Source organism: Moschus berezovskii, chromosome 5 (genome assembly GCF_049115385.1).
Source record: "Moschus berezovskii isolate FMDL1 chromosome 5, NW_MosBer_1.0, whole genome shotgun sequence".
In the NCBI taxonomy this organism is placed as follows: domain Eukaryota; kingdom Metazoa; phylum Chordata; class Mammalia; order Artiodactyla; family Moschidae; genus Moschus; species Moschus berezovskii.
In genome coordinates, this window is record NC_142464.1 from 93,222,550 (window position 1) to 93,249,206 (window position 26,657).

The following is a 26,657-nucleotide window of genomic DNA, read 5'->3' on the forward strand; positions in this document are numbered from 1 at the left end:
GGGAGAGAGGATAGGTTCAGGTCTAGATGTATTAAAAGTTGTGTTATCAAGATAGCCATATTATGATATCAAGTAGATGGCTGTATATGTTCACATCTAGAGATGAGAAAAGAGGTCTGGCTCCAGAGATACAACTTTGATAATAATTAGTATATAGGGGGTAGTTCAGTCGCTCAGTTGTGTCCAACTCTTTGTGACCCCATGGAGTGCAGCACACCAGGCCTCCCTGTCCATCACCAACTCCAGGAGTTTACTCAAACTCATGTCCATTGAGTTGGAGATGCCATCCAACCATCTCATCCTGTTGTCCTGTTCTCCTCCTGCCTTCAATCTTTCCCAGCATAGGGTGCAGGGGAGCCCCTAAAAAGAGCTTCAGTGTGATGAGAGGCTTACTGCACAGTCAGACATTTGAGGAATGTAAAAAGAAAGAATAAGAGCTAACAAAGAAAACTGAGAAGAAATAACTGAAAAGTGAAAGGAAAATCAGAGTGTAGAGGGTCATGGAAACCAAGGGATGGCACTATTTCAAAAAAGAATAAAAGCTCAACAGTGCTAAATTCTGTTGAGAGGTTCAAGAATAGGACTGATACGATTTTTTTGGAATTTGTGGTTCAAATGTCATTGTTGAACTTGGGAAGAACAACTAGTATTTTGTGGTGAGATCAGAAGCCAGAGGGCAGTGGATTGAGCAGTAAGTGGGAAGTGAACAAAAGGAAAATACAGATTCAGTTCTACAAGTATTGCCAGCTAGTGGCTAGTACGAGACTTGCTCAAGAAAGTACTGAGGTGAATGTGCACTGAACTGACTGAAATACATTTTGAAACAAACTCTTCCCATGAATTCTTCTTACTTCTCGAGTTCCTCAGCAAAACTGACCAGAGTGGCATGCTTGTACTTAACTAGGTGACTCTACCAAGAATAAGAAAAATTAATCTTTTTGTGGTGTTAGTATTTGAGAAAGAATTAGTATAATTTCTCTTTCTTCTGAAGAATTTTTTTATGTTATTTTAAGGACTGAGCAGTGTGGACCTTTGAGACATTTGTAGTAGGGCCAGTCACTTTTACTTTCACTTCAGTAAGGGTAACTATTTTAGTTGGGAGAGATATCACATCACATCACATCACAAGAATAGGTCTGTATTCCATTCAGGTAGGAATGGAAAATAATAAATATGCATGCTGCTACTTCCCCTATTACTGATTCATCACAGACATGTCTGTATCTGGCCACAGCATCCTTTAAAACATTCCAGGGAGATATAAACTGAAAAGCCACTTTTGATGCTGGTTTAGCATTCTGATCTTGGATGAATATGCCCAGGATCACAGCATTCCACATCTCAAGGCAGTGTTTACACAGACTGCATTGTGAATAGTATCCCCTGAATTTATAAATAGCCTTGGTACCGTACCGTCACCCAACTGTCTTCCTTTTCCCATGAAGGATTGAAGTAACAGTAATTCATATTACTAGATATATAGACCATATGTGATAATTTGACATTGTTTTTTAAGTTGCCCATGATACTATTTTCATGACATTGCAACACATTGTATGAATGTTTCTTTCATTATCTATGCTATGAACAAAGTCAAATGAAGCAATTTGTATCTAGGCTTATATATATATTGTAGTTCCACTTACCTCAGTTTGACAACATGAGCTTTGATGAACTGATTTTTTAAATCTGACTCTTTGAATGTTTTAGTAATCTGTAGAAAGGGAAAAAAAAAACCTTTCTGTAATTACAGTTCTTTCTCTCCTTCCTCTGTTCAACACTGATACATGGGACTATGTTAATGAGGAATATATACTGGAGTTTTTTTAGTTCAATTTAGTTGAGTTCCACTTCAGAACACCTGGGATCGATTTAGACAGGCTAAAAACCTTCTCAAGCAGTGTCTGTTCATCATCTATTACACAAAGATAATAATGGACAGGATGCATCTTCACTAGAAGCCATTCTAAACACAGCAGACATTTTGCTCAGTGAGAGCCCATGTTATGTGATTTTGTGGCTGTTTCTAAAGAGGCTGGGGCATGAGCCAACCCAACACTATACAACTTACACTGTGATCCTGCAGCAGCGGTTCTTAATAGGTTAAAACCAGATTAAAATGAATAGCAGTGGAGAGCCTAATGAAAAGGAGGAAGAGAAATAAAGGACAATCTTTTCCTTATTGTTTCTGATTAATGCTTAAACATCCTAAGTTATTTTTAACATCAGTTGTTATTTCCTGACCTAACTTTAACCTTCCCCCTGAATCACTGCTCAGTGCCAGCATGGATGGTTCTCTTGCGGTATAAGGTTTAGCTTCACAGAGAACTAGTAGTGATTCTGTGACTGGAACAGTTCTACCAAGATACACGGTGAGACGTACTAAGCCATCATATTGTGGAGTGGATTCTGTTGGCTAATAATGTGAGGTTGGACCAAGGTTGAGGTGAACGTGAAGAAGTTCAAATCGGGAAATTAAGTAGCATGCTGAATATTATATTAAGCCAGGATTTGAAGTCAATTCTCGAGACTGTAAAGTTTACATAATCTCTGTCACACCATATTAAAAATCTTGTTTTTTCAGTATCCATTTCTTTAGGCTGATATTGGACCAACCAGTTGTTAGAAAATATGATAACTTTTTTTCTTTCTAGAAGTCTTGAACATTTTTAAGAATTATGAGGTTTTTAGTTTTATCAAAATAATTTCCTTTTTAAAAAATTCAAGAATTACTAATAAGTGTTAAGAAGAAAGCAAAAAGTCACTCAAAATTCTATGATCTAGAATTATAGGATGCTACCATTTGGTCAGCCATATTCTAGTTAACTTTGTAGAAGGATGGATTTTAATGTGTTTGTTTATATGGTATATTGTAGGAGGTAGTTTAGTAAACTGATTTAAGTTTAATATTACTTGATTTTAACAGAAGTAGAAAGAACTGACCTAAAACTGAAGGAATTGCTAAAATTTAAGTAAATGTTTCTTTTAATTATATTTCATGATTTAGTATTGTACCAGCACAGGCTAGACTTGACCAAAGGGTTAAAAACCCACTTTAATTGTTACATTTTTGCTATATGGAAAATACTGAGGTAATTCGGTGAAGATAATAAGCAACATAAAGAAAGTTGATTAATTGGCTGATATCCATATACGAGGATAAAAGAAGAAGCCTATGGATAAGATTCTGTACTTCATAGAGAACATGAAAATTTTGTCGACTTTTTCATTAGAACTTATCAAATGCTTGGTAGAAAATCAGTGAGCAGATGTTTGAATAGGAAGACAGTAGGCTAGGTGTATACACAGGGCTATGCTCCATATACACAGGGTATATGGAGAGAAGTTAGCTTGCTCTGGGAACTTGAATGAATCTTGTAGCTTTTCTTCCTCTCATTATCTTCATCTGTAAGAGGAGAACAGATCAAAGTGTGTTTAAAAAATCGATCTGTGCACAGTTGGCTGCTGCAACTCCTAGAGGCTATGCATCTACTTTCAGTGAAGTTTATATACAACCTTTTGTCCTTTTCCCCTCCCTTCAAAATTTTTATTTGTTTAATGGGTCAGATGAGTTTGTTTTCACACTTCTTTGATTTTGGAACATGTATTATTGGCCCTTTTATTACAACAGGCAAAAATTAAGTAAACAATGAAAAAAGAACTATTTTATGTTTCTCTCCTAGTTGACAATACTAACTTTGAAATATAGAATAGCCTTGGATCCTTAAACCTCAGTAATATTCATAATTGATAAGAATTGAAGTGAGATATGGATTATTGAGGTAAATTCTTGCAAAGTACCATCATTAACCTGTTAACAGATGAAGTCATATGAAGGATAAAACATTATACATATTATGCCTACAACTGTTACATATTTTTCACCTTGATGGGGAAAAGATCTTGTTAGCTATTCCAAAAAGGTAAATTACTATCTCATTTTCAATACCTCCTAATTTGATGGAGCTTTTGTTTTCTTTTCTCTTTTGCTCTTCTAAGAAGTATATTGATTTAGTTAAGACATTGCTTTACCTGGCAGTGTGGCTGTAGCCAGGAATAGAAGAGTGTCAGTTCTTGTACTACCTAACTAACTGTTCATTTACTTGTTCATTATTGTGCATGCATGTTAATTAAGATCTTAAAGAAAAATCAGAGTGAGCTGGTTGAAGAGGAAGGAAACAGCTATGCAGGTAGAGTGAATGGCACATGAAAAACCCTTACGTGGGAACAAACACTTTGTGTTTAAGGAATGAAAGGGCAAGGCGATTGTAGCATAGAAAGCAAGGAGGCTAGAGTGATGGAAAGACCAGACCGTGAAAGTGTTGTTAGAGTGTGAAGCATTCAGTCTTTATCTTAAATAATGGGAAGTCTCTGAAGTGTTTTAAACAAAAGAGTAATAAAATCAGATTTGGAATTGGAGAACAATTTCTCTGGCTGCATCTGGATAAACAATTTGAGGTACAAAATAAGACATTAGTTATGGTGCTATTTTGGTACTTCATTGTAGAGGTGATGGCTTGGATAGATATGATGGTAGTAGATATAGAGGGAAATGAATGGATCTGAGGGGAAGAATAGGGGATGAAACCTATAGACTGGGTATTTGGAATGATAGAGAGCAGTATATCAAAGATGAGTTTTAGGGTTTTGGTTTGGAAAACAACAAATGGCATTTTAATTAATGGGGATAGAATTATTGGAAGAAGGCTAGTGTGGCATGGGATGATCATGAGTTTGATTTTGAGACAAAATATATTTGAGGTGTTTTTACATGAGCCAAGTAGAGCTATTAGAATGGCAGTTGGGTGTAAAGGTCTGAGGTACAGAAGAAAAGTTTGGGCTGGAGACAGAATGAGACATTAGTATATAAGTGTTGGTAGAAGTTGGTCAGGGTTGAGATCATCTAGAGACAGAAAATAGTGAGAGAAGAGGAGGGCATAGGTCAAAGAGTTGGGGAATTCTAACATTTAACGTCAGTGTAGAGGAGGATGAGACTATAACAGGTACAGAGGAAGAATGGCGAGAGAAGCAGCATGAGAAAAACAGGTGAATGGGAAGCATGGTATCTTGTGCAAAAATCACATAATCATGGGCTTTTTGAGTTAGGATGTATTATTAAAATCATCTAGTCAAATGATTTTATTTTACTAATGAATGAACTGAGAACCAGGAAAGAGTAGTGACTTATTTGATATAATAGAAAGTTCTGAGGTTATTCCACTGCTCATTAAGTATAACACTACTGACTATGGAATAAGAATAATGATGTGACTCATATTAATTACCACTGGTGAATGCTATGATTCTTATATTCAAAATCAGAAGACCTTGGTTTGAATTTTTTTTCTAGCACTTTCTAGTTGAATGGCCTTTGACATGTTTCTTAAAATAATATACCTATTATGAACTGAAGGTTAGATGATATATGTAAAAGTACTTTATAAACTATAAAGCACTATATTAGAGTATTATTCAAAGTGTTTCTACAGAAGTATCAATAAGTGAGATTAACTATGGAAATCACATGTCAAAAGAATTTCAAGGGGAATTTTTCTCTGCCAGATGTTCAATTATAAAGCCACAGTAAATAGTTTGGTACTGGTACAGGAACAGATGAGTCAGTGAAAGAGGGGAATACAGAAAAATAAAGGGAGAATTTAGTGTTTGATAAAAGTGGTACAACAAGTAAATCCATTACGCTGTTTAATATACTTTTTTGGTTCTACCACCTAGTTATTTTTTTGGGAAAAAGCTAGATTTATATCTTATTACAAATAAATTACAGATGGATTGATAATTTTGGCTTCATAAAAAATGAAATCTATTTGGCATTAAAAAAATCCTAGATTATAAATGGGGTTGAAAGTCAAATCACAAGTTAGAGAAATATATGCACATGAAAAACGCAAATTCTGATGTTCTAACAAGGAAATAATTTTTTTCCAGATTTATATGAAAATACAAATGCTCCAGTAAGAAAGTGGGCAAGGTCATGACCAGGAAATGCACAAATGAAATTGTAAAAATGACCTTTTAATATATGGAGACAGATTAAATCTTACTAGTAAATCAAAGAAATGCAAACCAAAATAGTAGTGACATATCACTTCTTTCTGTTTGATTAGCAGCAATGAATAAGAATTACAATGTATAGTATTAATGCTCTGGGAAAATAAACATACCTACTCCAGTCCCAGAAAACTAACCAGTCTAATCACATGGACCACAGTCTTCTCTAATTCAATGAAACTATGAGCCATGTTGTGTAGGGCCACCCAAGACAGATGGGTCATGGAGGAGAGTTCTGACAAAATGTGGTCCACTGGAGAAGGAAATGGCAAACCACTTCAGTATTCTTGCCTTGAGAACCCCGTGAACAGTATGAAAAGGCAAAGAGATAGGACACTGAAAGATGAACTTGCCAGGTCAGTAGGTGCCCAATATGCTACTGGAGATCAGTGGAGAAATAACTCCAGAAAGAATAAAGAGACAGATCCAAAGCAAAAAAAACCCACCCAGTTGTGGATGTGACTGGTGATGGAAACAAGGTCTGATGCTGTAAAGAGCAATATTGCATAGGAACCTGGAATGTTGGGTCCATGAATCAAGGCCAGTTGGAAGTCATCAAACAGGAGATAGGAAGAGTCAACATCAACATTTTAGGAATCAGTGAACTAAAATGGACTGGGATGGGTGAATTTAACTCAGATGACCATTATATCTACTACTGTGGTCAGGAATCCCTTAGAAGAAATGGAGTAGCCATCATGGTCAACAAAAGAGTCAGAAATGCAGTACTTGGATGCAATCTCAAAAACGACAGAATGATCTCTGTTCATTTCCAAGGCAAACCATTCAATATTACAGTAATCCAAGTCTATGCCCCGAACAGTAATACTGAAGAAGCTGAAGTTGAATGGTTCTATGAAGATCTACAAGACCTTCTAGAACTAATACCCAAAAAAGATGTCCTTTTCATCATAGGGGACTGAAATGCAAAAGTAGGAAGTCAAGAAACCCCTGGAGTAACAGCAAATTTGGCCTTGGAGTACAGAATGAAGCAGGGCAAAGGCTCATAGATTTTTGCAAAGAGAATGCACTGTTCATGGAAAACATCCTCTTCCAACAACACAAGAGAAGACTCTACACATGAACATCACCAGATGGTCAACATCGAAATCATATTGATTATATTCTTTGCAGCCAAAGATGGAGAAGCTGTATACAATCAGCAGAAACAAGACCAGGAGCTGACTGTGGCTCAGATCATGAACACCATATTACCAAATTCAGAGTTAAATTGAAGAAAGTAGGGAAAACCACTGGACCTTTAAGATAACACCTAAATCAAATCCCTTAAAATTACACAGTGGAAGTGAGAAATAGATTTAAGGGACTAGATCTGATAGAATGCCTGGTGAACTATGGACAGAGGTTCGTGACATTGTACAGGAGACAGGGATTAAAAACATCCCCAAGAGAAAGAAATGCAAAAAAGCAAAATGGTTGTCTGAGGAGGCCTTACAAATAGCTGTGAAAGAAGAGAAGCCAAAAGCAAAGGAGAAAAGGAAAGATATACCCATTTGAATGCAGAGTTCCAAAGAATAGCAAGGAAAGATAAGAAAGCCTTCCTCAGCGATCAATGCAAAGATATAGAGGAAAACAATAGAATGGGAAAGACTACAGATCTCTTCAAAAAAATTAGAAATACCAAGGGAACATTTCACGCAAAGATGGGCTCAATAAAGGACAGAAATGGTATGGACCAAACAGAAGCAGAAGATATTAAGAAGAGGTGGCAAGAATACACAGAAGAACTGTACAAAAAAGAACTTCACGACCCAGATAATCATGATGGTGTGATCACTCACCTAGAGCCAGACATTCTGGAATGTGAAGTCAAGTGGGCCTTAGGAAGCATCCCTATGAACAAAACTAGTGGAGGTGATGGAATTCCAATTGAGCTATTTCAAATCCTGAAAGATGATGCTGTGAAAGTGCTGCACTCAATATGCCAGCAAATTTGGAAAACTCAGCAGTGGCCACAGGATGGCAAAAGTTCAGTTTTCATTCCAATCCCAAAGAAAGGCAATGCCAAAGAATGTTCAAACTACTGCAAAATTGCACTCTTTGCACATGCTAGTAAAATAATGCTGAAAATTCTCCAAGCCAGGCTTCAGCAATATGTGAACTGTAAACTTCCAGATGTTCAAGCTGGTTTTAGAAAAGACAGAAGAACCAGAGGTCAAATTGCCAACATCCGCTGGATCAATAAAAAAGCAAGAGCGTTCCAGAAAGGCATCTACTTCTTCTTTGTTGACTATGCCAAAGCCTTTGACTGTGTGGATCACAATAAACTGTGGAAAATTCTGAAAGAGATGGGAATACCAGACCACCTGATCTGCCTCTTGAGAAATCTGTTTGCAGGTCAGGAAGCAACAGTTAGAACTGGACATGGAACAACAGACTGGTTCCAAATAGGAAAAGGAGTACGTCAAAGCTGTATATTGTTACCCTGCTTATTTAACTCATATGCAGAGTACATCATGGAAAATGCCAGGCTGGAAGAAGCACAAGCTGGAATCAAGATTTCCGGGAGAAATATCAATAACCTCAGATATGCAGGTGACACCACCCTTATGGCAGAAAGCGAAGAACAATTAAAAAGCCTCTTGATGAAAGTGAAAGAGGAGAGTGAAAAAGTTGGCTTAAAGCTCAACATTCAGAAAACAAAGATCATGGCATCTGTCCCATCACCTCATGGCAAATAAATGGGGAAACAGTTGCTGACTTTATTTTTTTGGGCTCCAAAATCACTGCAGATGGTGATTGCAGCCATGAAATTAAAAGACGCTTACTCCTTGGGAGAAAAGTTATGAAAAACCTAGACAGCATATTAAAAAGCAGAGAGATTACTTTGTCAACAAATGTCCGACTAGTCAAAGTTTTTCCAGTAGTCATGTATGGATGTGAGAGTTGGACTGTGAAGAAAGCTGATTGCCAAAGAATTAATGTTTTGAACTGTGGTGTTGGAGACGACTCTTGAGAGTCGCTTGGACTGCAAGGAGATCCAACCAGTCCATCCTAAAGAAAATTAGTCCTGAATGTTCATCGGAAGGATTGATGTTGAAGCTGAAACTGCAATACTTTGGCCACCTTATGTGAAGAACTGACTCATTGAAAAATACCCTGTTGCTGGGAAAGATTGACAGTGTGTGAGAAGAGGAAAACAGAGGATGAGATTGTTGGATGGCATCACCGACACAATTGACATGAGTTTGAGTAAACTACAGGAGTTGGTGATGGATAAGGAGGCCTGGCGTGCTGCATTCATGGGGTTGCAAAGAGTCGTACACGACTGAGCAACTGAACTGAACTGAATGCATACCTATATACTGATGGTAAGAATGTAAGGTGGGGCACTTGAGTGCTATCTATTAATTAAAATAATTGTTAAAAATGATTAGGCTACTATATTGATCTAAACAAATGGTTGAACAAATACATGGAGAGACTAGACAAATAGAAGAATTTCAAATATACTTTAAATATTCAAAGCATGACTTTTCACTCTATTTCTTGGGTGTGGCCTGTACATAGTGTTTTTTTCTTTCCAAGAGTATAGTATGGAAAAGGGAGGAACTTTAGTGTATTAATAGAAATCTGACAAACACTACTTAAGCCAAGTGATCAAGGTCAACAGTGATAAATCATGTTGATATTATGTACCCCTACTTCATACAGTGTAAAGAAAGTGAAATTTTTCCTCTATAGTTTTCCTCCCTAAATCCCCATGCCCCAGTCTAGTCATAAGCAAAAACATCAGAAAACCCCTAGTTGTGGGATATTTCTATAAAATACCTCACTAGTATGCCTCAATGTCAAGATTATCACCAACAAGGAAAATCTGAGGAACTTTCAGAGCCTAAAAAGACATGACAGTTATTTAATTTGCTATCCTGGATGGGATCAGGAAACAGAAAAGAACATTAAGTAAAAGAAGAGGAATTCTGAATAAAATATGAAATTTGGGTAATAACAATGTATTAACATTAGAGTTAATACATTAAAAGCAAGAGAATTCCAGAAAAACATCTATGTCTGCTTTGTTGATTACTCCAAAGCCTTTGACTGTGTGGATCACAGCAAACACTGAGCCATTCTTCAAGAGATGGGAATACCAGACCTCCTGACCTGACTCCTGAGAAATCTGTATGCAGGTCAAGAAGGAACAGTTAAAACAACAGCCTGGTTCAAAATCAGGAAATGAGTACGTCAAGGCTGTATATTGTCACCCTGTTTATTTAACTAATATGCAGAATACATCATGAAAAATACCTGGCTGGATGAAGCACAAGATTGGAGAAATATCAATAACCTCAGATATGCAGGTAACACCACCCTTATGGCAGAAAGCAAAGAACAACTAAAGAGCCTGTTGATAAAAGTGAAAGAGGAGAGTGAAAAAGCTGGCTAAAAACTCAACATTCAGAAAACTACGATCATGGCATCTGGTCCCATCACTTCGTGGCAAATAGATGGGGAAAAAATGGAAACAGTGACAAACTTTATTTTTTTGGGCTCCAAAATCACTGCAGATGGTGACTTCAGCCATGAATTTAAAAGACACTTGCTCCTTGGAAAAAAAGCTACAACCAACCTAGACAGTATATTAAAAAGCAGAGACATTACTTTGTCAACAAATGTCCATCTAGTCAAAGCTGTCGTTTTTCCAGTAGTCATGTATCGATGTGAGAGTCAAACTAGAAAGAAAGCTGAGTGCTGAAGAATTGATGCTTTTGAACTGTGGTGTTGGAGAAGACTCTTGAGAGTCCCGTGGACTGCAAGGAGATCCAACCAGTCCATCCTAAAGGAAATCAGTCCTGAATATTCATTGGAAGGACTGATGCTGAAACTCCCAACATTTTAGCCACCTGATGCGAAGAACTGACTCGTTGGAAAAGACCCTGATTCTGGGAAGCATTGAAGGCAGGAGGAGAAAGGGATGACAGAATGAGATGTTTGGATGGCATCAGCGACTAGATGGATATGAGTTTGAGTAGGCTCTGGGCGTTGGTGATGGATAGGGAAGCCTGGAAAACTGCAGTCCATGGGGTCTCAGAGAGTTGGACATGACTGAGTGACTGAACTGAACTGATTAACATTAGATCATTAATTGCAATAAATGTAATTTTGTAAGGTGTTAGACAGCATCTTTGACTCAAGGGACATGAATTTGAGCAAACTCTGGGAGATGATGAAGGACAGGGAAGCCTGACATACTGCAGTCCGTGGGTTCACAAAGAGTAGGACATGACTTAGCAACTGAACAACAGGGTGTTAAACGCAGAGGAAACTGGGTGTGATGTATATGAGAATTCTATATTATCTTTGCAACTTTCCTATAAATCTGAAATGCTTCCAAAATAAAATACTTGTTAAAACTGAAGAAAAAATTTGAAAATCTTTAGAGAGAAATAAATGTGAAACCTATATTCTGATTATTCTAATTCTGGGAATATGTCACAATAATATAATCATTCAGGTGTGCAAGTATGTATCAACAAGAATGGTCATCAGAATATTGAATATAATAGTGAAAAACTGGAAACAGTTTAAACGTCTGTCAACACAAGAGTGGTTTAATGAAATATTGTATCTTTTTACACTATAATACTGTTTTAGTTCAGTTCAGTTCAGTCACTCAGTCGTGTCCGACTCTCCGGGACCCCATGAATCACAGCACGCCAGGCCTCCCTGTCTATCACCAACTCCCGGAGTTCACTCAAACTCATGTCCACAGAGTTGGTGATGCCATCCAGCCATCTCATTCTCTGTCATCCCCTTCTCCTCCCACCCCCAACCTTTCCCAGTATCAGAGTCTTTTCCAGTGAGTCAACTCGTCACATGAGGTGGCTAAAGTATTGCAGTTTCAGCTTTAGCATCAGTCCTTCCAATGAACACCCAGGATTGATCTCCTTTAGAATGGACTGGTTGGATCTCCTTGCAGTCCAAGGGACTCTCAAGAGTCTTCTCCAACACCACAGTTCAAAAGCATCAATTCTTCGGCGATAGCTTTCTTCACAGTCCAACTCTCACATTCATACATGACCACGGGAAAAACCATAGCCTTGACTAGACGGATCTTGGTTGGCAAAGTAATGTCTCTGCTTTTTAATATGCTATCTAGGTTGGTCATAACTTTCCTTCCAAGGAATAAGAGTCTTTTAATTTCATGGCTGCAGTCAGCATCTGCAGTGATTTTGGAGCCCCAAAAAATAAAGTCTGACACTGTTTCCACTGTTTTCCCATCTATTTCCCATGAAGTGATGGGACCAGAGTCACTCAGTCTTAAAATGGTAGATTTCTTCATTGATGTTTAAATACTTCTATGACACACTTCTGAGAAAAAATAAGAAAAAGAAAGCATGTGTAGTCTTATTACATTGACAGAAAATTATATGTGTTTGTGCATGTATGATTATGAAGTTTATGTGAAAGATACTTGGAATATCAAAATATTAATTGTGGATATATGACTGTTGGATTTCGTGCATGTTTCTGTTTTTTTTTATATTTCTTGAATGCCCTGAATTTTCTACATTTGTGTTTTATCTTTACAACAAAAGACACTACTAAAATTATTTTAATTTTGATAACAAAATTTATACATACATTATGATTTGCTTTATAGACCATTTTTGAGAATAAATTAAAAATAACAAGTTAGATTGTACAATTTTTTTTGGCATTGGAGATTGTATTTTAAAGACTTACTGAATATCTTCCAAAGGTACTGGTAGTACTTTTCAAAGAAACTTATTTAGTTTATGTTTTCATATTGCTGAATATGCTATATGTTGTGCTTTATGCCTTATGCCATTTCTCTCCAAATTAGTGTTTGGCAATTTTACCTGTGCTCTATGAAGGATGGACTCACCTAACATATGTAGTCTCTCCGACAGAAACTGAATGACCTCTTTAGGGCTGAGGACATCTCTGGCATCTTGCTGTAATGACTGGTAGCTTCATTCCCTAGAATGAAGCTGGGATTCTCAAAATATACACTTTCAGTTTACTCACTTTTATTAAACTAGGTACACAGCTGAAACATTACAAGATGTCTTTGTGTGGGTATGAGGGCTTCATTGTGAATAATGGTCCTCAGACTCGCTTCCTGAGATGTTTATCTCTATCAGCTTCTTCAAGAAATTTAAGAATGACCATTGGTTTGATGCCTAAACAACGGGCTTTCATTAGCAAATGATATGACTAAATATTGTTAATGATTTTTTAACAATAGGTTGGGAAGTGATAGTAGGAAGTTAGGGTTCAGTTCAGTTCAGTCTCTCAGTCATGTCCGACTCTTTGCGACACCATGAACCACAGCACGCCAGGCCTCCCTGTCCATCACCAACTCCCGGAGTCCACCCAAACCCATGTCCATTGTGTTCGTGATGCCATCCAACCATCTCATCCTCTGTCGTCCCCTTCTCCTCCTGCCCGCAATCTTTCCCAGCATCAGGGTCTTTTCAAATGAGTCAGCTCTCCGCATCAGGTGGCCAAATATTGGAGCTTCAGCTTCAACATCAGTCCCTTCAATGAACACCCAGGACTGATCTCCTTTAGGATAGACTGGTTGGATCTCCTTGCAGTCCAAGGGACTCTCAAGAGTCTTTTCCAACACCACAGTTCAAAAGCATCAATTCTTTGGTGCTCTTACATCCATACCAGCTGCTACTGCTGCTGCTAAGTCACTTCAGTCGTGTCCGACTCTGTGTGACCCCATAGACGGCAGCCCATCAGGCTCCCCCGTCCCTGGGATTCTCCAGGCAGGAACACTGGAGTGGGTTGCCATTTCAAAAAACCATAGCCTTGACTAGACAGACCTTTGTTGGCAAAGTAATGTCTCTGCTTTTTAATATGCTGTGTATATTGGTCATAACTTTCCTTCCAAGGAGCAAGCGTCTTTTAATTTCATGACTGCAGTCACCATCCACAGTGATTCTGGAGCCCAGAAAAATAAAGTCAGCCACTGTTTGCACTGTTTCCCCATGTTTGCCATGAAGTGAAGTTGGAGAGGTAAGCCTAAAATACATTTCCACATTTTCTGGAATATGGCCTAATTCAAGCTTTCAACCCCTCGGTTTTCTTCTGGACCAGGGTATGAGCTTCTAACTAGTCTTACTGTGTGCAGGCTCTTCTCTTTATAATCTAATTTTTACATTCTGAACGTGAATCTATCAGATCCTGTTTGCATCATTCTGCCTGTAGCTCAAGACTTTTTGTCTACAAAATAAAACCCAAATTTGTTAATAGCTAAGGACATTCTCTTCTGTATGTCTTGGCTCATGTTTTAGCTGTGGTATGCCTTACTCATTCTAAAAGTCAGCGTGAAAATCATCTTTTATAAGAAACAATCTCTCATCTCCATGACTGGATATAATTTATCCTCTTAGCACAAACTTACATCCAATATCTAATATCTACTCTACTTTCTGTGTATCCACTGCATTTGGCAGGATTAATGTTTAATAAACATTTATTGAAGGAACAGGAGGCTCCCACTTCTGACATAACCAACTGATGTTCCCCTATATTAGCCCTACCTCTGCCTCCTGGCCTAGATTCTGTTCCCAAATTATTCTGGTTCAGTTGTTTATTCTGATCTCATTAAACACTTAAACAATACACCTAACTTCCCTTGCTCTAATTTTATGCTCACAAAGCACTTTTCTCATAACTTGGCTCCTAGTGTAATTTGTTTCTAGGGGTAAAGGTCGTCAGACAAGCAGATGACTCAATCCCCAGTCCATCATAGGTGTTGTTATAGATTAACTCAGTGATTCCAAAGTAAGGTCCCTGGACAATTATCTTCAGCATGACCTGGGAACTTGCTGAAATGCAAGTTCTAACTACTGAATCAGAAATTCTGACTTTGGGGCCCAGAGATCTGTTTTTTAATAAGCCTACCAGATGATTTTGTTATATGCCGAAGTTTTAGAACCAGTGGATTAGTTTATATTCTTAAGAATTTCAGAAAAGTTAGGGTAAGTGAGCTGAGATTGGTCAGCTCTGATTCTGCAGGGCTGAAGGTCAAACCCTGGTCTATGATGATAAACTAAGGGTCTGCTTGTGAGATTTCTTGGCAGGCAGCCTCGGGGCCTTTACATTTGTGAAACCAGACTTGCTTTGTTTATTTTCTATGTTGATCATTGAAGCAAAGTATGATTTGTCCAAACTATATTAACATGTATTTTAACACTTACTACCTGTGGACTTCCCTGGTGGCTCAGATGGTAAAGCATCTGCCTACAATGTGGGAGACCCGGGTTCAATCCCTGGGTTGGGAAGATCTCCTGGAGAAGGAAATGGCAACCCACTCCAGTATTCCTGCCTGGAAAATCCCATAGACGGAGGAGCCTGGTAGGCTACAGTCCATGGGGTTGCAAAGAGTCGGACTTGACTGAGCGACTTCACTTTCACTTTCACCTGTGTGTTTAGTTGCATAAGAAAAAAGGAAAGAAGGCAAAATGCAAATGATTTAAAAAAACAAACTCAAGGACAGAGAAATGCTCAAATTGCCCAAACAATATTCCAAGTTTTGAAGCCATAATCATAAAAAATATACTTACCCACGACCTAAAGCTCTTCACTCATGATGTAAGAAAATGTGAATAAGAACCAATGTACAAGCAAATTGACTTGGAAGAAGTATGATGAAACACATCCTTCACCATTCAGGGAAGGAAAATATGCATCTAGCAGTTGTAAATATACCACAAAATATTAGGTTTATGATCATATTGGTTTTATGATAGAATAAAGAACAAAGGCAAATATTAACTTACCATAGATTCAATATTTCCACTCAAAGTCCTATATTTCTCTGTAGCTGGTGAACTTAACTCATCACTATATTGAACACCCACGATTTGAATGCTGCTTTGGTAAAAGGAAGATTTTTGATCTGTAAAACAAGGAAAAGGCAGAATCAGTCTCACATTACTAAGTACTTTAATTTTTATTTCATATAGGATTATTTAGGCTATGTTATATAATTTAAAAAAATTTAATTCCTTTAAAAGGAAAAAATTCTAAACTTAGTAAAAATGTAACTGTAATAAAATTATTTTCTCTTTCAGTCTTTAAAAAGATTGGCAAAGCTGAAACATTAAAAATGCATGAAAATCAGACAGCATTATTTGAGAAATTAAATTGTTCAGTAGTATCATAATTTTCACTCCTACTATATTTTAGGGATATTTGTGATTGCAGATATATTCACTCAAGAATTATTGATGTCTATAATATGCTATTATTATTCATTTATCATTATGAAATAATCCAAAGTGATTCTGAATAGTTTTAAAATACTATTCTTTTTAGAGGAATTAGTGACCTATCAGTTTTCTGGACTAAGCTAGTCCAGAAAATAACTATTCTGACAAGATAGCTAATCTGGTTGTTCATCGTAAACTCTATCAAAAATAAATGGTCTTCCAAAGGATATGTTAAGTTTTATGAAGGAAATGAAAATTCCTAACACACTTGTACATATCTTAGAAACATTATGAACATGGATATAACCTAATCTGTCTCAGGAAAAAAATCCTTTCTTCCATCTGATCATGCATATACATAATTTACACAGAGAAATGTCTCAATCAGGGAAAGCATTTGAGATTCCGGGGATAGGGTAGTGTGGTCCTTTGTGGCAGAAGGACAAGTCTTTCTAGGGCCACGAGTGATCATTGAATACACTTTGAAGAGCACTTAGGCTCCTGTCTTTGTGTTTAAGTGTGACAATACAGTGTTGTTAGGAGGGAAAATTCATTAAATCTGAAACTTGATGTTGGTTTCTCCTACTTCTGTAATTCACCTTGCACATAGTAGTCTCTAGGTGATTTGATAGCAAAATAATAGTCCAAAGTAAAATTTAGCTACAGTTTTATAATTCAGTTGACTGAAAAGACTATTACTAGTTACTGGAATAAATATATTCTCACTTAGTCTCTACCCTTATACATACCCGTATACCTTCATTCTCCTCCTATCCAAGCCCCAATGATTTAAATAATGCCATGGGATTATAGTTGAAATTAAAAAAAAACAGATTATAGCATATATTATCTAGTGAAATTTGACACATTTTATCTACATTAAAACCTCTGAAAGGATATTCACTGGGATATTAAGTTGTGTGTTAATGAACAGTATATATGCATTCTTAATATTGTTTCTTTGTTTCCTATTTTTAATAAAAAATTAAAGAAAATAAGAGAAACAAAAAAGAACAGAATCATTTTTAAAGTTTGTTTTTAACCTCTTTCTACTTCTTAACTGCAAATTCATCTCCTATCGTAACTGTCTTGCTCCTAAGATTGTTTTCAGGACACAGATCATGAGTTAATGAATATTTAGGTACATCCAACTTTTGGATTTTGAAACTTAAGGTCCTTTGCAATATTTTAAATAAAGAAGGAAATTATAGGATTAATGAAAAACAAAACAAGTGAACTGTAGCATCAGATAAATATTGTCTTTTTCGTCGGCTAGAATAACCCCTGACTGGGTAACAATGTTGTTTGGTATACTAAAATAGGCCAAAAAAAAAAAAAACTAGAAGAGAAAAAAATACTGAATTATAGAAAATATAAACATGAGAATATATTTAGAGGTATATAAATAAAATATATAATCATGTTGTATTAAAAAATAAAAGTGGCAATAAAAGAGAGAAGGCCAAACTTTGAATCTGAAAGTATATTCAGTTAATTTATTGGAAAAGTGGTATTTCCTATCTTTTGGTACTTACCAAAAGCTAAAAAATAGACAAGTAGACCTATGATCACTGCCAGGATCACCACCACTGCGACGACAACAAAAAATACTATGTATGGATTCAGGGATCTTGAGGCTGATGTCACTCGTGCTGGCCTTAGAACAAGGGGAAAAGATCAAAGCCCATTCATTTCACTCAGAGAAGCCATCATTTCAGCACTTCCGAAGTCTCTTAGGTTGCACATAGCTCCGTTATAGAAAATTGATTGGTTCTTTTTTTAATTTACTTAATTATTTGGAGGATAATTGCTTTACAATATCATGTTGGTTTACACCATATAAATAGGAATATGATTCTGAAATGAAATCAAACTGAACAATACTCTCTAATGGTATTTCTTACCATTTTTTAAGCACTAAAATGTTGACATTTAGGTAGTTTGATAGAAGAATAGGGAAATATGATTTATGGTTTGCAATTGCTTTTCCTTCTTCTGATAGTTAATAAGTTTCTCAAGAATAACAACTCTTTTCTGTTTTATTACAACTTCTAAGACCCTTGTTGGAGACTACTGTAGTAAGCTCCCTTACCTGGGCACCGTCCCTAGGGATGTGCTGAAGAGAGATCATTTTTGGTGGGAAGAGGGGCAGAGGGAGTCTGAATAGTAGCATTTCTCACAGTAATAGCCTCTATATTATTAAAATGAGGTTATGGCTAGAGGCTAAGAGCTGAGATCCAGGATAGTAACAAGCACTTATAATTAATTAGAACTGTACTAGCAGCAGAGGATTTGTGTGATTTTGTTCACCCATGAGTTTATCAATAGCAGTGTAAGCCAATAGATTTGTACTAACACAGTATCTGGTTTCTAGATTGTAGTATCTGATTTCTTGGATTATATTAGGCATATAATCCAAGTACTTCTTCACTGTCTCCTTTCCCACCACACACACGCACACTGGGAAGGTCACCAGAACTACTGTGTATGAATTCCTATTTTATCCCCGTTTGCTTGGAGATCATATTGTCATTTATTTGAGATTTTCTGCACCTGAAAAATGGGACTAACACTTCCTTCTTAAGGCTGTTTTAAAGATCAATGAGGTTATGTTATGTAGGCTATGTAAAGTGTATAAAGTAGATATTTCTACTAAATACGTTATCTACTAGGCTGTGAGAACTTTGAAGATAAAGTTGGTATTCATGCATATATTTCTAACACTTTGTAGGCTACTTGGCATATATAGATGGTGCATGCAAGCATGTTAAGTCATTTCAGTCATTTCTGACTTTTTGCTCCTCTGTCCATGGGATTCTTCAGGCAAGGATACTGGAATGGGTTGGCATGCTCTCTTTAAGGAGATCTTCCTGATCCAGGGAGCGACCAGGGAGCAAACTCACATCTCTATGTGTACCTGCTTTGGCAGGCGGGTTCTTTCTAGGACCACCTAGGATTTATGATATTTATAAATATTTATTGTATATGTTAACTCCTGGGTGTGTTTCAGTTTTAAAAGCCTTAACAGAACTGAAAAGCAGTTACATTTTGCCAGAACACAGTCAGACTTCCATTTCTTTCTATTTGTTTTGCTAACATTCTGGTGTATATGGGAAGGGGGTAATCTAAGAGTCAGTGAATCTCAGAGTGTAGGTTTCACAGCAGGTTTGCCTGGTGTTTGGGCTTTACGCAACTCACACTGATGAAGGGGCATCTCCTGGTGTTTTACTTTGTATCACCTGTACATTGAAGGCTTTGGAAATGGGACCAGTATCATTTCAGAGGAATTCCCTGGTAGTTCAGCTGGTAAAGAACTGCCTGCAATGCAGGAGACCCTGGTTTGATTTCTGGGTTGGGAAGTTCCTCTGGAGAAGGGATAGGCTACCCATTCCAGTATTCCTGGGCTTTCCTGGTGGTTCAGATGGTAAAGTATCCACCCGCAACGTGAGAGACCTGGGTTTGATCCCTGGGTTGGGAAATTCCCCTGGAGGAGGGCATGGCAACTCACTCCAGTATTCTTGCATGGAGAATCCCTGTGGACAGAAGAGCCTGGTGGGTTGCTGTCCATGAGGTTGCAAAAAGTCGAACATGACTGAATGGCTAAGCACATCATTTCAGAAGACTGTTGGAGGTGGGCATAGATTTGCTGACTTTTTTGTTGAATAAACACATTAAACATTATAAAAATTGACCAGCTCAAATATTGTTTAATAAAAGGGCATTTGAATTCATGAAAATAGGAATAACATAATCTCAGAATAACAAAAAAGATGAATAATTTAGCCTTAGCTTAATGATGTCTTTTTACTACATTGCTCTTTTTAATTTTGCTATGCTGGTGAAAACTGACTTTCACTAGCACTGGTCCAGAGTCCAATATTTGGGAATAACTAACTGTATGCTGGGAAAGATAGAAGGCGGGAGAAGAATGGGATGACAGAGGATGAGATGACTGGATGGCATCACCGACTCAATGGACATGAGTTCGAGTAAACTCTGGGAGTTGGTGATGGACAGGGAGGCCTGGCGTGCTTCAGTCCATGGGATCACAAAGAGTCAGACACAACTAAACAGCTGAACTGAACTGTAGTCATTTTCTATGTAGGATAAAATTGGTACATTGATATTTGCTGACTTTTACAGCCTCAATTTACTCTTCTGTTTCTTTGTGGGCTTGCTGTGGCTGGTGACACGTGGTCACAGTTGCACACTGTTTGACATTTGCAAGTTCAGCGAATGTCAGTGGGTGCTCAGCAGGGCAGAGCCAAAAGAAGAGCTGGAAGCAAGCCATCCCAAAGTGTCACCTCAACTACCAGGAACCAGCTGTATTTCCAGAGATGAGTAGAAATGTCAAGATTTATTAGTGTAGAGTGAGAAATTCCTAAGAACTAGGCTTAAGTTGGAAGCTGAAATAACAACAAAAAAACCCAACCAAAACAAAACCCCAAACCAAAGCCTAGAGTCAGCATATGCTTTAGCTTGGATGAGCCTCTCATGGGAATGGTTTTCGAGGCAACTTTGCTTCAGTTCATGGAAAACATCTTAAAACTCAGTGGCTGAAAAGCACCATGAGACGTATGACTCAATAGACAAAGGGTGTGGACCTCAAATTAGCTTAATCTCACAAGCTGTATTTAATTACATCAATGCGTTGTTCCACTTTGTAGAAACAACTAAAGAAGTATCTGTTCTCTTGTTGGTATCTGTTCTCTTGTTACAGGTTCAACTTGTCATTGAACCTCTGTATGTGGCTGATTAATAAAGCTTATGACAACACACACTAAATTGTGTCCAATGTTTGCTTTGCAAATTCTTAGGGAAAATAAGTTTGCTAACACTGTCTGAAATTTGACTCATAAGCAGTGGAGATCTGCAAGTAAATACTTTGCTTTTAAAGCAGGATCTTAATCAATGAAGTTTTTAGTGCTTGTGTTTAAACAGCAACACGTGTGACATATTTAACCAGCTTCCGGCTCCTTCTTTCTCTCATTGACTTGGAAAATTACAAGAATGTTGAAAAACATATTCTATGCTCGTATGAGAACCTAAGCAGCAGACTTTATACATGTTTATTGCCAATCTTCATAATAGTCTTATAAGGTGGATATTATGACCCCTGTTTGGAAGACAGAAAAACTGAGGCTCAGAGAAACATAAATAATTCATAATTTCTCAGGAGTGACAGAAACTGGAAATAGAAAGGGCGGTGAGAATGTAAGAACATGGACTTCCTCTGACGTACACTTCCTCCCTCACACTACAAGAGACAGAAAATCTTTGGGACTCTTATCTCTCCTGATATCACTTGGAGGAAGCAAAGGGAATCAACATTTATTGAGTTTTTAGTTTTTATTAAATTGAGCACTAGGATTTTGTTCTTACACATAGTATATGTGCAATAAAATAATTGTTGGTTTAATTTGAGAGTACATCTTAGATTAATATATCAGATTTATGTAAGAATACTAGTTAATTTTGTCCATCAACACATAGTTAGAACCAATATATGGTTGTTGATTAATAGAGTCACTTGGCAATGGCTTTCCATTATTTGTAATAATAGAGGAAAACAGGGAAAGGTAATTACAAATTCAGATATACATAGTATATCTGTAGAAGACTTTTAGACAGTTTTGTGTCTCTTTGAATTAGGTTTCAGGTATGATATAAAGGTTTGGTCCATGATTGTTTTTTCCTCATATATATTCTTCCTCGTTGATCTCATCCTACACCCTGGTTTCAGGTAGCATTTAGTAAGGTGATATTTTCTGAGATAGATCTTCCCCCTCAGAGCTCAGTCTCTGAGCTCTACACCATTATTTCCAGCTGTGCATTGGCCATCTTATGGATGTTTTATAGCCTCCTTAAGTATAACAGTTCAGTTCAAAACTGAACTTGCTATCTTTTTCTCCAGGTTTTTCTCCCTGCTATTTTTAATATTGGGAATGTCCCTACCATCTATCTGGTACCATAAATTAAAGACCCAAGATTTAGTTGTACCTGCTCTCTCTTGATAATTTTCCACTTTCGAGAGGTCATTGAATGGTGTTTATCCTACTGTCTAAATCTTTATGTTCATTCCCTCTCTCTTAATTCTGGATGTTATCATCTTGTATTATGTGAAATGTCTATTAACTGGTTTCCTTTCTTCCATTACCTAATTAAGAGACATTTGGTGAGTGCCTGCAATGATCTAGGCAAAATTTAATTGCTGGAAATACAATGAAAATAATCATAGCAGTCCAAATAGTGAGAGGAGAGAAATGAGTAAGATAAGTAAGTAAAATAAAGGAAAAATAAAAGCAAAAAAAAAAAAAAAAAAAGCAGAGAGATGAGAAAGGGAATATATATGGGATGCTGAATATTGAAATAGAGTGACCAGGAAAGGCCTTGCTGAGGAGTTGACATTTGTGTAAAGACCAAAAGGAGGTGAGTGAGCAAGCCATGAAGACATCAGGGAGAATTATGTAGGTGGAAGAACAGCAGTTTGAAGGCCTTGAGCCAGGAACTCACAGGGTAAATTTGAGGACCATTAAGAGAGGCAACATCCGCTGGACATGGAGAAAGCAAGAGAGTTCCAGAAAAACATCTATTTCTGCTTCATTGACTATGACAAAGCCTTTGACTGTGTGGATCACAATAAACTGTGGAAAATTCTGAAAGAGATGGGAATACCAGACCACCTGACATGCCTCTTGAGAAACCTGTATGCAGGTCAGGAAGCAACAGTCAGAACTGGACATGGAACAACAGACTGGTTCCAAATGGGAAAAGGAGTACGTCAAGGCTGTATATTGTCACCTTGCTTATTTAACTTATATGCAGAGTACATCATGAGGAACGCTGGGCTGGAAGAAGCACAAGCTGGAATCAAGATTGCCGGGAGAAATATCAATAACCTCAGATATGCAGATGACACCACCCTTATGGCAGAAAGTGAAGAGGAACTCAAAAGCCTCTTGATGAAAGTGAAAGAGGAGAGTGAAGAGGTTGGCTTGAAGCTCAACATTCAGAAAACAAAGATCATGGCATCTGGTCCCATCACTTCATGGGAAATAAAACAGTAGAAACAGTGTCAGACTTTATTTTTTGGGGCTCCAAAATCACTGTGGATGCTGATTGCAGCCATGAAATTAAAAGACGCTTACTCCTTGGAAGGAAAGTTATGACCAACCTAGATAGTATATTAAAAAGCAGAGACATTACTTTGCCAACCAAGGTCTGACTAGTCAAGGCTATGGTTTTTCCTGTGGTCATGTATGAATGTGAGAGTTGGACTGTGAAGAAAGCTGATCACCGAAGAATTGATGCTTTTGAACTGTGGTGCTGGAGACGACTCTTGAGAGTCCCTTGTACTGCAAGGAGATCCAACCAGTCCATTATAAAGGAGATCAATCCTGAGTGTTCATTGGAAGGACTTATGCTAAAGCTGAAACTGCAATACTTTGGCCACCTCATGCGATGAGTTGACTCACTGGAAAAGATTCTGATGCTGGGAAGGATTGGGGGCGGGAGGAGAAGGGGATGACAGAGAATGAGATGGCTGGATGGCATCACTGACTCGATGGACATGAGTTTGAGTGAACTCCGGGAGTTGGTGATGGACAGGGAGGCCTGGCGTGCTGTGATTTATGGGGTCGCAAAGAGTCGGACACGACTGAGCGACTGAACTGAACTGAACTGAAGAGAGGCAAGTGAACTGGAGTGGAGTGAGTCAGTTAGGGGTGGGGGACATTGAAAGAAAGTAAGGCCAGAAAGTTAAGGAGCAGGGAGTCAGTGGTTGGGGTAAATCATTTAGGGTTTTGCACTTAAGGACTTTGATGTTTATTCTGAGTGAGACAGGGTCTTTGAGGGTTTTGAGCAAAGGCATGACATCAGATCTATTTCTTTAATAGGTGCCCACTCTGGGTACTTCATGGGGAGTAGTGGGCCTGGGATGGAGAGGGAGACCTCTTGCATGCATGCTAAGATGCTTCAATTGTGTCCAACTCTTTGTGACCCTATGGACTGTAGCCTGTCAGGCTCCCCCGTCCCTGGGATTCTCCAGGCAAGAACACTGGAGTGGGTTGCCATTTCAGGAGGTCACTAAATAACTACAGTGAGAGATTATGGTAGTGTAGAAAAGGGCGGTAGAAGTGGAGATGATGAAAAGTGGTCATAATCTATATATATATTGAATTTAGGCCTTAGAGGATTTGCTGATAATTCACTTACAAGATGTGGGAAAAAGAGGAATCCAGACTGAATTCAGGATTTTGCCTCTTTCCAATCAATCCTTTAAAATCCTTCAAGTGCTTAAAAAATGTGAATCTTAGGGTCCGATATCCTCCCTTCCAATAATACCTCAATTTAAATGTATCTACATATATTGCTTTTATTATGTTGAGGTATGTCTCTTCTATTCCCACTTTCTGGAGGGTTTTTATCATAAATGGCTGTTGAATTTTGTTGAAGGCTTTCTCTGCATCTATTGAGATAATCTTATGATTTTTATTTTTCTGTTTGTTAATGTGGTGTATTACGTTGACTGATTTGCGGATATTGAAGAATCCTTGCATTCCTGGGATAAAGCCCACTTGGTCATGATGTATGATCTTCTTAATGTGTTGTTGGACTTCAGGCTCTACTACAAAGCCACAGTCATCAAGACAGTATGGTACTGGCATAAAGACAGAAATATAGATCAATGGAACAAAATAGAAAGCCCAGAGATAAATCCACGCACCTATGAACACCTTATCTTTGACAAAGGAGGCAAGAATATAAAATGGAGAAAAGACAGTCTCTTTAACAAGTGGTGCTGAGAAAACTGCAAGCCACTCCAGTACTCTTGTCTAGAAAATCCCATGGATGGAGGAGCCTGGTAGGCTGCAGTCCGTGGGGTCGCTAAGGGTCAGACACGACTGAGTAACTTCACTTTCACTTTTCACTTTCACACATTGGAGAAGGAAATGGCAACCCACTCCAGTGTTCTTGCCTGGAGAATCCCAGGGATGGGGGACCCTGGTGGGCTTCTGTCTATGGGGTCACACAGAGTCGAACACGACTGAAGTGACGCAGCAGCAGCAGCAGCAGCAGCAGCAGCAGCAGCTGGGAAAACTGGTCAGCCACTTGTAAAAGAATGAAACTAGAACACTTCCTAACACCATACACCAAAATAAACTCAAAATGGGTTAGAGAGCTAAATGTAAGACCAGAAACTATAAAACTCCTAGAGGAGAACATAGGCAAAACACTCTCCGACATAAATCACAGCAGGATCCTCCAAGACCCACCTCCCAGAATATTGGAAATAAAAGAAAAAATAAACAAATGGGACCTAATTAAAATCAAAAGCTTCTGCACAGCAAAGGAAACTATAAGTAAGGTGAAAATACAGCCTTCAGAATGGGAGAAAATAATAGCAAATGAAGCAACTGATAAAGGATTAATCTCCAAAATATACAAGCATCTCCTGCAGCTCAATTCCAGAAAAATAAACAACCCAATCAAAAAATGGGCCAAAGAACTAAACAGACATTTCTCCAAAGAAGACATAAAGATGGCTAACAAACACATGAAAAGATGCTCAACATCCCTCATAATCAGAGAAATGCAAATCAAAACCACAATGAGATACCATTTCACGCGAGTCAGAATGGCTGCTATCCAAAAGTCTACATGCAGTAAATGCTGGAGAGGGTGTGGAGAGAAGGGAACCCTCTTACACTGTTGGTGGGAATGCAAACTAGTACAGCCACTATGGAGAACAGTGTGGAGATTCCTCAAAAAACTGGAAATAGAACTGCCATATGATCCAGCAATCGCACTCCTGGGCATACACACTGAGGAAACCAGAACTGAAAGAGACACATGTACTCCAATGTTCATTGCAGCACTGTTTATAATAGCCAGGACACGGAAGCAACCTAGATGTCCATCTGCAGACGACTGGATAAGAAAGCTTTGGTACATATACACAATGGAGTATTACTCAGACATTAAAAAAAATGCATTTGAACCAGTTCTAATGAGGTGGATGAAACTGGAGCCTATTACACAGAGTGAAGTAAGCCAGAAAGAAAAACACCAATACAGTATACTAACGCATATATATGAAATTTCCGTTCCGTTCGTTCCGTTCCGTCACTCAGTCGTGTCCGACTCTATGCGACCCCGTGGACTGTAGCCTACCAGGCTTCTCCGTCCATGGGATTCTTCAGGCAAGAATACTGGAGTGGGTTACCGTTTCCTTCTCCAGGGGATCTTCCCGACCCAGGGATCGAACCCGGGTCTCCCGCATTGGAGGCAGACGCTTTAACCTCTGAGCCACCAGGGAAGCCCATATGAAATTTAGAAAGATGCAAATGAGAACCCTGTATACGAGACAGCAAA

At 38.0% G+C, this 26,657-nt stretch overlaps 1 protein-coding gene across 1 annotated transcript in view; it reads right to left on the reverse strand.

The window, feature by feature from the left end:
- Window positions 1–26,657, reverse strand: part of TMPRSS11D (transmembrane serine protease 11D) — a 61,750-nt gene that overhangs the window by 16,341 nt on the left and 18,752 nt on the right. The window contains exons 2-4 of the mRNA XM_055434572.2: window positions 17,819–17,940; window positions 15,852–15,970; window positions 1,647–1,714 (exon numbers count right to left, since the gene is read on the reverse strand). Of these exons, the coding sequence (XP_055290547.2) occupies window positions 1,647–1,714; window positions 15,852–15,970; window positions 17,819–17,940 (309 nt within the window). The remainder of the gene's footprint in view (window positions 1–1,646; window positions 1,715–15,851; window positions 15,971–17,818; window positions 17,941–26,657) is intronic.